General features: G+C 45.6%; 1 protein-coding gene across 1 annotated transcript in view; it reads left to right on the forward strand.

Moving 5' to 3' along the window:
- The first annotated feature begins 1,164 nt into the window (after positions 1-1,164).
- DNAH10 (dynein axonemal heavy chain 10) overlaps positions 1,165-12,511 on the forward strand; it is a 952,322-nt gene continuing 940,975 nt past the window's right edge. The window contains 1 exon segment of the mRNA XM_029571350.1: positions 1,165-1,443. Within this exon segment, the coding sequence (XP_029427210.1) occupies positions 1,200-1,443 (244 nt within the window). The 5' untranslated portion in view covers positions 1,165-1,199.

Consider the following 12,511-nt stretch of genomic DNA (forward strand, 5'->3'; position numbering starts at 1 on the left):
TCGGAAACCGGACGCCGGCAAAACTGAGTGTCCAGTTTTCGACCCGACAGCCGCCGGTCGACTTCCAATTTTTTTTTCTTTTAACTTTTTTTTTACTCTTCGGGACCTCTGACTTAATATTGCCATGATATTAAGTCGGAGGGTGCACAGAAAAGCAGTTTTTACTGCTTTTCTGTGCACTTTCCCGGTGCTGGAAGAAATTAGCGCCTACCCAATTTCTGAAAGTAAAATGTGAGGCTTGGCTGCACATTTTACTTTCTGAATTGCGCGCGAATACCTAATAGGGCCAACAACATGCATTTGCATGTTGAGGGCGCTATTAGGTTTGGCGGGTTGGACGTGCGTTTTCCGCCCCTTACTGAATAAGGGGTAAGGGAAAACGTGCGTCCAATGGCAGGTAAGCCATCGGCCTGATAGTGAATGATCCTGCGGTGCATCTAGTTATTTCTTTTTTTCTGGCATACAAACATTAAAGAGAGCGTCTGGGGGTCTGTGTTCTCTGAAAGGCTGGGAACCCCTTCATGTCTAGTAGCCGCTGGGACTTTTGTTTTGGCAATCTTTTAATTATTAATATTGCTCGGCTGTGACATCCTGCAGGTCAGTGGAGACAGTCTGCTTCTGTTCTTACACTTTCATGCCCATTTTGTCGACAACATAGCAAGCAAAAACCAAGTGCTAGCACAGGCTCATCACACCTTTAAGAAAGCAATAGAAAGACCAAAAAGGGGAAGACACTGAAAATAGATGCAGTTTTTTTTTGTCCAAGAATGGAGCAACTGGGAAACAAGCTTCACTCCCATCACCTCCCTTGTGCTTAAGGGCTATCACCTATCACATGGGCCACTTCTCTCCCAAACCTGTCCTTTTCTCACACCAGCACAGTCTACTTCCCCAATTTGCCAGGGTTTCTTCTGGCAGAGAGGAGGATAAATCTTCGGCACACTAGGCTCACAGGGGTGGGGACCAATGCATGGTCTCTCTTAAGTTGCTCGCTCAGATGTGCTCACTTTTTTGGATGTCCTCGGTTTAGGGTACAACTGAAACTGAATGAAGACGCTGGACTCACTGGGGCTTGCTGCGCGCGCGCTCAACTTCCACCTTCCGGAAGCGGCCTGAGTCCGCCCACTTCCCCTCCCCTCTAAGGACGCGGTTGTCATGGTGACGCCCAACAGTTTTCGGCAGCCGCGGTTGGCAGCGCAATGGAGGGCGAGGGCGACCCCGGGATGGCGCTCTACGACCTGCGCTTAGAATGGATACGGGACCGGGTGTACGCCGCCTACAGTCTCTCCGACCCTGCCTGCTTCATCGAATTGCTGAACCGGGACGACGGGGCGCCCGAGCGGATGATCCTGCAATTCCTCAACGAGTGCTCGGAGGAGGAAGGGGCCTCCTCCCTCCTCTTCTTCAAGCAGATCAAGGAAGAAGAGGTGGAGGTGGAAGTAGGTAAGAGAGGGAGGTCCATAGGTGCAAGCACGTTTAAGTTAAGGAAGAGGAAATGAAAATATGGAAGGAATAACGGTAGCGTGCATTGCATGGCACTGGATCTTCGTGCATGTTGTGCTGTCAACCAGTCTTTATTCATCGCAGAGACTTACGTTTCTTGCATGAACTTTTGGTATTGCTTTGCATGTTTTCCTCTTTCTAGTCTCTTTACAAATCTATGGCGTGACAATTTTCCCTTGGGCCACTCCTCACAATTTGATTCAGTTCGATCATTCTCAATTTCGCTTCTCCCATTCATTATAGTTTGGCATGTCTTTGTTTTGGAAATAGGTATTTTATGCGCTTTTTTTTTTTTTAATTCTTGCTGCTGTAGCTGTGTCCGGTGGTTGCATTTTCTTATTCATTGTTAAACATAGTATTAACTCCTGTACAGCAAGTGCTGTTGTGATGTGGAATTTCTATTTAATATAATGTGTTTAGTTTAGATTTGGAATTGCCTTTATGCTTCCTAATGACTGAATTGGAGCTGCTGAGTTTGTAACTGCTACTTATATTGATCAATCATTCTCTCCTATAACAAATTGTCTCTATACTTTCTTTCAAATTTGTTTTTATTGTTATTATATTGCCAGCATCATTATTGTATTATCATGTAACTCTAGCTACAACAAAGACAAAAACCAATAAACAATCCTTGTGCAGATACACAAACAGTTATATCAGATAGAGGATAAAACCATCAAAAAGCAAGAACATAGGGAGTAGAAAACAAAAACACAGCAGAAACAGATGCATATATGACCCATGTCTGCTAAGTGTTTTTATTGTCATAATAATTGGATGAGCATATTTGACTGTCTAAATGTTCATAAGAACATAAGAAAATGCCATACTGGGTCAGACCAAGGGTCCATCAAGCCCAGCATCCTGTTTCCAACAGTGGCCAATCCAGGCCATAAAAACCTGGCAAGTACCCAAAAACCAAGTCTACTCCATGTTACCATTGCTAATGGCAGTGGCTATTCTCTAAGGGGCGGATTTTAAGAGCCCTGCTCGCCTAAATCCGGGCGGATTTAGGCGAGCAGGGCCCTGCGCGCCGGTGCGCCTATTTTACATAGGCCTACCGGCGTGCGCAGAGCCCCGGGACTCGCGTAAGTCCCGGGGTTTTCAGAGGGGGGCATGTCGGGGGCGGGCCCGATCCGCGCGGCGTTTTTGGGGCGTGTCGGGAGCGTTTCCGGGGCGGGCCAGGGGGCGTGGCCACACCCTCCGGACCCGCCCCTAGGTCGCGTCCCGGCGCGACAAAGGTAAGGGGGGGGGGGTTAGGTAGAGGAAGGGAGGGGAAGGTGAGGGGAGGGCGTTTAGAGAATTCCCTCCGAGGCCGCTCCGATTTCGGAGCGGCCTCGGAGGGGAACGGAGGTAGGCTGCGCGGCTTGGCGCGCGCCGGCTATACAGAAATCGGTAGCCTTGCGCGCGCCGATCCAGGATTTTAGCGGATACGTGCGGCTACGCGCGTTATCTACTAAAATCCAGCGTACTTTTGTTTGCGCCTGATGCGCCAACAAAAGTACGCCAAATCGCGCTTTCTGAAAATCTACCCCTAAGTGAACTTAATAGCAGGTAATGGACTTCTCCTCCAAGAACTTATCCAATCCTTTTTTAAACACAGCTATACTAACTGCACTAACCACATCCTCTGGCAACAAATTCCAGAGTTAATTGTGCGTGAGTAAAAAGAACTTTCTCTGATTAGTTTTAAATGTGCCCCATGCTAACTTCATGGAGTGCCCCCTAGTCTTTTCTACTATCCAAAAGAGTAAATAACCGATTGACATCTACCCGTTCTAGACCTCTCATGATTTTAAACACCTCAATCATATCCCCCCTCAGTCGTCTCTTCTCCAAGCTGAAAAGTCCTAACCTCTTTAGTCTTTCCTCATAGAGGAGCTGTTCCATTCCCCTTATCATTTTGGTAGCCCTTCTCTGTACCTTCTCCATCGCAATTATATCTTTTTTGAGATGCGGCGACCAGAATTGTACACAGTATTCAAGGTGCGGTCTCACCATGGAGTGATACAGAGGCATTATGACATTTTCCGTTTTATTCACCATTCCCTTTCTAATAATTCCTAACATTCTGTTTGCTTTTTTGACTGCTGCAGCACACTGTACCGATGATTTCAATGTGTTATCCACTATGACACCTAGATCTCTTTCTTGGGTTGTAGCACCTAATATGGAACCCAACATTGTGTAATTATAGCATGGGTTATTTTTCCCTATATGCATCACCTTGCACTTATCCACATTAAATTTCATCTGCCATTTGGATGCCCAATTTTCCAGTCTCACAAGGTCTTCCTGTAATTTATCACAATCTGCTTGTGATTTAACTACTCTGAACAATTTTGTGTCATTTGCAAATTTGATTATCTCACTCGTCGTATTTCTTTCCAGATCATTTATAAATATATTGAAAAGTAAGGGTCCCAATACAGATCCCTGAGGCACTCCACAGTCCACTCCCTTCCACTGAGAAAATTGCCCATTTAATCCTACTCTCTGTTTCCTGTCTTTTAGCCAGTTTGCAATCCACGAAAGGACATCACCACCTATCCCATGACTTTTTACTTTTCCTAGAAGCCTTTCATGAGGAACTTTGTCAAACGCCTTCTGAAAATCCAAGTATACTATATCTACCGGTTCACCTTTATCCACATGTTTATTAACTCCTTCAAAAAAGTGAAGCAGATTTGTGAGGCAAGACTTGCCCTGGGTAAAGCCATGCTGACTTTGTTCCATTAAACCATGTCTTTCTATATGTTCTGTGATTTTGATGTTTAGAACACTTTCCCACTATTTTTCCTGGCACTGAAGTCACTCGGAGAAAACTGTAAGGTATCCAAATTATAAAGCAATATATAGGAATTCTCTGTTTCCACCCAATGTTGATCAGTATTTGGATAATACTAGGCATAGCTGCCTTTAGCTGAGCTGCCCAGTAATAAGTTTTTTAAATTAGGTAATGCATGGCTCTATACTTTGTTTTTGTTTTTTGGGGGGTTGGTTTTTTTTTTTTGTTTTTTTTTACGACGGTGAGGGTATACTACTGTTTACCAGGCCAAAATGAACAGATGGATGTGAAATGCTAACAGAAATTAGGCAGCATAGTAATGGGCGATTTCTGTTACCCCATTTCTTAGGTTAATCCACACCAGTGGGTTATGCACCTCTACCAGCAGATGGAGCAAAGCTGATGTCATGGTATATATACCCCTGCACTGACATCAACCTGCTAGTATTTTCCATCTCCAGTAGATAGTGGACATACATCTCCTTTCTGGGGATTGCTTTAAAAAAAAAAGAAAATGAAAGGGGAAAAGAAGGAAATTAATTCGCCCCGCTATCCTTGGTCCTTCCCTCTGTCCAGTTTTCCTGAGGTGATATCTGTGGATCTCTCTCATTAGAGTGCCTCGGTCTGGTAGCTAGTTTTCCAGCATGGACTTAGTTGTAGAGAGAGAAACAGCTGAGAGGCTAGTGGGCGCAGGATACGAGCGTGGCGATGAAGGCCTTTGCCCTCTCTCCCGCAGCCAGAGACCGACTCTATACTCAGCCGGGATGGGCTGAACTTAGGTAAAGAGTAAAAAAAAAAAAGGAACGATGTTTTCCATTTCTCTTCTGGTCTTTGAGCTTCGGTGTACCGATCTGACGTCCATTCCTGCCTCCGAGGGAGCTTGGGGAGTCATGGCAGCTTGGTGGGTTGAGCAGCCTTTTGGCTAGGCCCCGCTCTCAGACTTTGCTTAGATGCCATGTGGTAGGCTGTGGCAACATTTGCACACTTTTCTGTGCAGAAGTCTGCCACAAAATAGTGTCTGACGGTTTGTGCTTGCGTGCCCAGGTGTGCACTCAGGTGGACGCCTACCTGGACTGCATATTGTGCGCCTATGTTTTGGATGCTTATTGGATAGACCTTGTTTTTAGGCGCCCTGTCCATGCTTGCTTGTGTGGGTGCACAGCTGGGCACACAATCATCAGATGCTTTGGAGCATGCTGCTAATGGGTATTACTTTTGTGCTGTTTGCCATATTCAGGCATCTCAGCTTGGCATTCCCCCTAACTTGTGTTGAGGAGAGTTGTCTCCAGTGGCTTTTTCTGAGCCCATCCTTCCTAGCATGATGCGGGAATGGGACCAGATGGGACCTATGAGAGGTTTCACCTGGTTTTGGGACTCCCCTAACTGGTTCGTCAGCAGGGAAGGCTACTCAGTGGGCGCAGGACCGATGTTCCCTGGTTTTGGAATGGACCATGGCAGCGTTGGTGAGTTACACGTGGACCATCTCAGGAAGGGAATTTCCTTGATGTTGGATTGGTTGGTATTCACAATAGATGTGAGCCTCCGGGGCTGGGGAGGCTCACTGTCAGGAATTGTGGTGCAAGGGTGTTGAAATGCAGTGGAGCGGCAGTAGAACATCAACAGACTGGAGGCACGAGCGGTTTGGTTGGTGTGCCTGCGGTTTGCCGACTGGCTAGAGGCTCGGGCAGGCCTGATAATGTCTGGAAAGGACAATATCAGAGCCGATTTCCTCATCAGGAGAAGCTTGGTCCAAGGAGAATGGGAGCTGGTGGACGAGTCCTTTCTGCTCCTGGTGGACCGCTATGACCTTCCTGATCTAGATTTGTTGGCGAACAGTTGCAGGAAGGACCAAAAGCAATGGGCATAGATGCTCTCATTTAGGAGTGGCCACATAGCGCCCTGCTGTATATGTTCCTGCCTTAGCCTTTAATAGGCAGGCTGGTACAGAAGATTGCAAGTTAAACCAACACCATCCTTTTAATGGCTTCAGATAGGGCTTGAAGGCCGTGATACACTGATCTCCAGAGACTTCTGGTGGGCAGTCCCCTCCAGCTACCACCTCAGATGGATCTGTTATGTCAGGGGTCCATTCTGCATGAGAATGCGTGTCTTACAGTTTGGACATTGAAAGGCTTGGGCTGTTGAACTGCGGTTATTCATCTTCAATAATTTCCACTCTTCTTCTGACCCGGAAATTTTCTGCTTATCTAGCTTATGTAGAATTTGGAAGGTCTTTGAGGCCTGGTGTTCTGAGCGAGGTACTCAAATGCTCAAGATGGATATTCCTTTGATTTTGGGATTTTTATAGGATGGTTTGGTTTAGGGTTTGGCCTTTAAATCCTTAAAGGTTCAAGTTGCAACACTGGCTTGTTACAGGGGATGTGTCCCATTTCTTGTGGGGTGTTAAATATCTTTGCTCCTCGTTGCGGCTTCTGGTGGCTTTATGGAATCTTAACTTGGTCCTCGAGTTCTTGGCAGGTCCAACTTTTTGACCACTGCGTACTCTTTCCTTAGTCTGAAGACAGTTTTTCTGGTAACACTCTGTTTGGCACTCGGGTCTCTAAGCTGCAGGCTCTTTCCTGCCGTGAACCTTTTCTCCATATGATTCCAAGTGTGGTTCAGCTTCGGACTGTGCCTTCCTTTTTTCCCCAAAGTGGTTTTGGACTTTCATTTGAATTAGTCCATTTCTCTGCCTGCCTTGGACAGGGACAGAGATGAAGCTCACCTTTTGTGTTCCTTGGACGTCAAGCATCATTTAATGCGGTACTTGAAGGTGACTAAGACTGTTTGGAAGTCTGATTGCCTGTTTGTGTTTCATGGTGGAGGTAAGTAGGGAGCATCAGCGACGTGGGCCACAATTGCCTGCTGGGTTAAAGAAGTCATTATGGTAGCCTATATGGCTGCTGAGGTTGCCTTACCGAAGCAGATTAGACTGCATTCCACGAGGGCTCAGGCGGTATCGTGGGCGGAGTTTCATTTTTTGCCTGCTGAAATTTGCCAAACAGTGACATGGCCATCTTTGCATACCTGATGCTGCAGGAATCTGCTCACTACTGCCACCTCTGGTGAACTCTACAAGTTGTACAATAAAAACTATCTCTGTGTTTGTGCATCTGAGTCTAGCCCGGTACTGCAGTTCCCTGCAGGACTCCTCCCCATGGGAGTGGCCATCACTGCAGCACCTAAGAATCCACCAAACACCTCAAAACCATAACAAGTGCTTTCCTAAACCACTGCTTTATGCACTTCTCCCTGCAACCAGCTCAGTTCAGCAGTGACAATATCAAGACCACTTTTATCCTCTCTCTCCTGGACGGTAAGGCCCTGGCCTGGGCCTCTCCCCTGTGGGAGCAGGGAGATCTCTTACTACAGGATTTACAGCGCTTTGTGCACATATTTAAACAGGTCTTTGACGAACCCGGCCAGCAAACCACAGCTGCCTCAGACTTGTTCCACCTCCATCAGGGCTCTAGGACCTTAGCAGAATATGCGGTCGAATTCCGAACCCTGGCTTCTGAGTTAGTCTGGTGAGAGGTTTGTCTTCTAAGATCAAGGATGAGCTGGCTGCTCTGGAACTTTCGGAAGACTTGGAAGCTCTTATTGCCCTCTCTGGTCGAATAGACTGACATCTCCAGCAGCGTCTCTGTGAGGTTTGGATGCCCTGCAGACCCATGGCCCAGGCACCTTCCTTCTCCTGGCCCATGATGCCTCCCTCTCTGGTGGAGCCTGGTCAAGGGCCTCATGAAGAACCCATGCAGCTAGAGTTGCCTTTCACCGGAGGAGAGACAATGGAGGCACACGTTAGGCTCTGCCTCTACTGCACTGGGAAGGGCCACATGCTGGCACAGTGCCCAGAGAGGCCAGGAAACTCCAGAGCCTAGGTGTCAGTGGGGAGTTGACACTGGGCTGCGCCAACCCTACTCTTCAATGCATAGTACCCATTACCTTCGTCCTGCCCCACGGCACCTTCGCCACCCTGGCACTGATCGAATCCGGCACTGGAGGGATCTTTATCCTGTCAGACCTGGTTAAACGCCTGGCCTTGCCCATGCTACCCAAAGATCTGCCTCACATGATCTCCTCCATCCATGGGGACCCATTGCCTGGCTGGATCACACGGATCACATCCCCGGTGTGCCTGCGTACCGGAATTTTCCATGAAGAGGATCTCTCCTTTCTCGTCCTTGAAGGCAATCCATCCAGTGTGCTAGGCCTACCATGGCTTCAAACGCACTCTTCCTCCATCGATTGGGAAACCTTGCAGTTTGCCTCCTGGGGACAATGCTGCCAGGCCACTTGCCTTTGAAAGATCCAATGTTCCGAGATGCTGCTCACTATGACCCCCCTGGCCTTGCCTCCTCAATACGCCGCATACTCAGACGTATTTTCTAAGGAAAAGGCCGAGATCCTTCCACAACACCGTCTATTCAACTGCGCCATAGACCTGCTCCCGGGTGCTGGGCTCCCCCCGAGGACGGGTATACTCTTTGTCACTCCCTGAAATCATGGCCATGATGCAGTACATCCAAGAGAACTTGGAGAGAGGCTTTATTTGGCCCTCCATCTCTCCAGCTGGGGCTGGCTTCTTCGTGGCTAAAAAAGAAGGGTTACTCCATCCCTGCATAGACTACTGGGGCTTGAATTCCTTCACCAAGAGGGACCGGTATCCCTTACCACTCATTCCGGAACTGCTGGATCGGTTACAAGGACCAAGGTGTTCACAAAGCTTGACCTCTGGAGGATGTATAACCTGGTCCGCATCAGGAAGGGAAGACTGCGTTCAATACCAGAGATGGCCACTATGAATATTTAGTGATGCCCTTCGGCCTCTGCAATGCTCCGGTGGTCTTCTAGCACTTAATGAATGAGGTTTTCCGCGACCTCCTACACACCAGCATCATAGTATACCTCGATGACGTCCTTATCTAGTCCCGGGACATCTATTCCCACCGACAAGAGGTTAAGCGTGTCCTCCAGTGCCTCCGAACCCACAAGCTATACGCCAAATTCGAGAAGTAGCTTTTATTTTATTATTTTTTTGGGGGGGGGGGAATTTTAAAGTTTTTATTCATTTTTGTTACAAAATCCACAACAATCCAAACATTTGCAATCTGAATAAGTATAATGAACTCAATTAAGACATATACAGAAAACTATTGGAGAAAGGCAAGCATGAGTATATGAATGAATGGATATTCTCCTCCCCCTCCCCCACCCAACAGAACAGAGTCACTTGCCCAGAAAACTGCGTTGTTTAAACATATGTTACCTGAAATATAGAAATATGGAAAAAATGAAACATCAATAGCAGGTACTCAAGTGCAAGCCAGTTCCCCATATTTTAATCTAATCCAATGCCGAAGAATCTAAATAAAGTTGGATATGTAAAGCTAGCTAGTTTCCCTTCACTGCTCGTTCCCAAAATCTATAAGAATGGAGGGGGGCGGGGTGGTGTTTCCCCAGTTGGTTCAAGAATGTATCGCAGGTGTGTTATATAATCCACAAAAGGTTGCCAGGTTTTTAGGAAAGAAGCCATTCAGTTATGTTTAGTGGCAGTCAAGGAAGCCAATCTATAGTAAGAATGGAAGTGTTCCTTGACCTCTGCGATCTTGGGAACTCGATCTGATTTCTAGCGTACAGATACTAGGCTGCGAGCTGCAATAAAGAGCTGTGCACACAAACGTTTTTGAGTCTCAGGAATTGTATCAGGGAAAATACTTAATAATGCCATAGCAGCCGATGGTATCACCTCTACCGCCAAATGTTCGCTAAGCCAGGCAAAGATTGCTTTCCAGTAGGGTTGTAGTGTGGGGCAAGCCCACCAGATGTGTAAATAGGTGCCTTGACCTCCACAGTGGCACCAACAAGTATCGTCAAGCTGGGAATAGAATCTGTGAAGTCTATCTGGCGTAAGATACCATCTATAAATAATTTTATAGCAATTCTCTTGCAGCGTGGCAGATATAGAGCATGCCTTCCCCCCATGTACGGGCTTCCAGTTGCATATGCAGATCAGATTCCCAGCGCTTTATGAATAGACATGGAACCATGTCTAATCTAGTTAAACAGTAAGATTCTACCAGCGACCTACCGGGGCGTAAATAATTGTCTGTTTGCTGTGAGCGTATAAAATGAGCAATCTGGACATAAGCCAGGAAATCACAGCGGGCAAGATGATACTTAGTTGTTAACTGGTACATCGAGAGGGGCATATCCTGGGATAATAAATGTCCAATGGTAGTGATTCCCCTTTCCTGCCAGCATTTAAAATGCGTGTTTTGATACCCACTAGGGAAGTGCTCATTATTGAATAAAGAGGTTTGGTAAAAATACCTATGAGTTCCCACCAGCTGTTTCCTGGTTTGACTCCATATATGCAAAGTGACAGCCAAGGACTAACTTTCAAAAAGGAGATAGGGCAGCTTTTAAACTAGAACAAGGGGGAAAGCCGACAGTCACTCAGCAGTGCATGGTTCGGAGAAATGTATCCTTGAAGGATACTAATGAAACAGGAGAGTTAGGGCATCCCAACAGAGAGGTTCCATCAAAAGCAAACATAGTTCATATGCCTATATGTAAAAAATCACCAAAGCTAATGATTTCCGAATTATCCCAAACAACTGAAAAGCAGGTTGTTAAAACAAGCAAAAACCACACTTTGAAATGTCTGTATGCCAATGCCAGAAGTCTAAGAAGTAAGATGGGAGAGTTAGAGTGTATAGCAGCAAATGATGAGATTGACATAATTGGCATCACAGAGACTTGGTGGAAGGAGGATAACCAATGGGACAGTGCTATTTCAGGGTACAAATTATATTGCAATGATAGGGAGGATCAACTTGGTGAGGGTGTGGCACTTTATGTCCGGGAGGGTATAGAGTCCAACAGGATAAAGATCATACAAGAGAGTAAATGCTCAGTAGAATCTATATGGGTAGAAATCCCATGTGTGTTGGGTAAGAGTACAGTGATAGGAGTATACGACCGTCCACCTGGACAAAATGGTCAGACAGATGATGAAATGCTAAGAGAAATCAGGGAAGCAAACCAATTTGGCAGTGCAATAATAATGGGAGATTTCAATTACCCCAATATTGACTGGGTAAATGTAACATCAGGACTTGCTAGAGACATAAAGTTCCTGGATGTAATAAATGATTGCTTCATGGAGCAATTGGTTCAGGAACCAACAAGAGAGGGAGCTATTTTAGATTTAATTCTTAGTGGAACGCAAGATTTGGTGAAAGAAGTAACGGTGGTGGGGCCACTTGGCAACAGTGATCATAACATGATCAATTTTAAACTAATAACTGGAAGGGGGACAATAAGTAAATCTGCAGCTCTAACACTAAATTTTAAAAAGGGAAACTTTGATAAAATGAGGAAAATAGTTAGAAAAAAACTGAAAGGTGCAGCTGCAAAGGTTAAAAGTGTTCAACAGGCTTGGACATTGTTTAAAAATACAATTTAGAGGCGCAGTCCATATGTATTCCATGCATTAAGAAAGGTGGAAGGAAGGCAAAACGATTACCGTCATGGTTAAAAGGTGAGGTGAAAGAGGCTATTTTAGCCAAAAAACATCCTTCAAAAAATCAAATACCCAGTCTTAAAAAATCAAATACCCAGCCTTATACCTATCACCTATTTCCTTAGCCAACATTTGGCTCCGTAGCATTTACGTTATGTTATTAACCCCATATATCTGTATCCAAGTTCCTGCTACCTGTTCATTGTAAGACATTAACTTGTCAATGTTTCTGTTTAGAATGTAAACTGAATTGATCAGTAACTCTGTTATTGGAAAGTCGGTATATAAAAGTGCTAAATAAATAAATAAAATAAATAAATAAAAATTGGAAGAAGGATCCATCTGAAGAAAATAGGATAAAATATAAGCATTGTCAAGTTAAGTGTAAAACATTGATAAGTCAGGCGAAGAGAGAATTTGAAATGAAGTTGGCCATAGAGGCAAAAACTCATAATAAAAACTTTTTTAAATATATCCAAAGCAAGAAACCTGTGAGGGAGTCGGTTGGACCATTAGATGACAGAGGGGTTAAAGGGGCTCTTAGGGAAGATAAGGCCATTGCAGAAAGACTAAATGAATTATTTGCCTCTGTGTTTACTAATGAGGATGTTGGGGAGATACCAGTTCCAGAGATGGTTTTCAGGGGTGATGACTCAGACGAACTGAACGAAATCACTGTGAACCTGGAA

This window comes from Rhinatrema bivittatum, chromosome 11 (genome assembly GCF_901001135.1).
Source record: "Rhinatrema bivittatum chromosome 11, aRhiBiv1.1, whole genome shotgun sequence".
Taxonomy (NCBI): Eukaryota; Metazoa; Chordata; class Amphibia; order Gymnophiona; family Rhinatrematidae; genus Rhinatrema; species Rhinatrema bivittatum.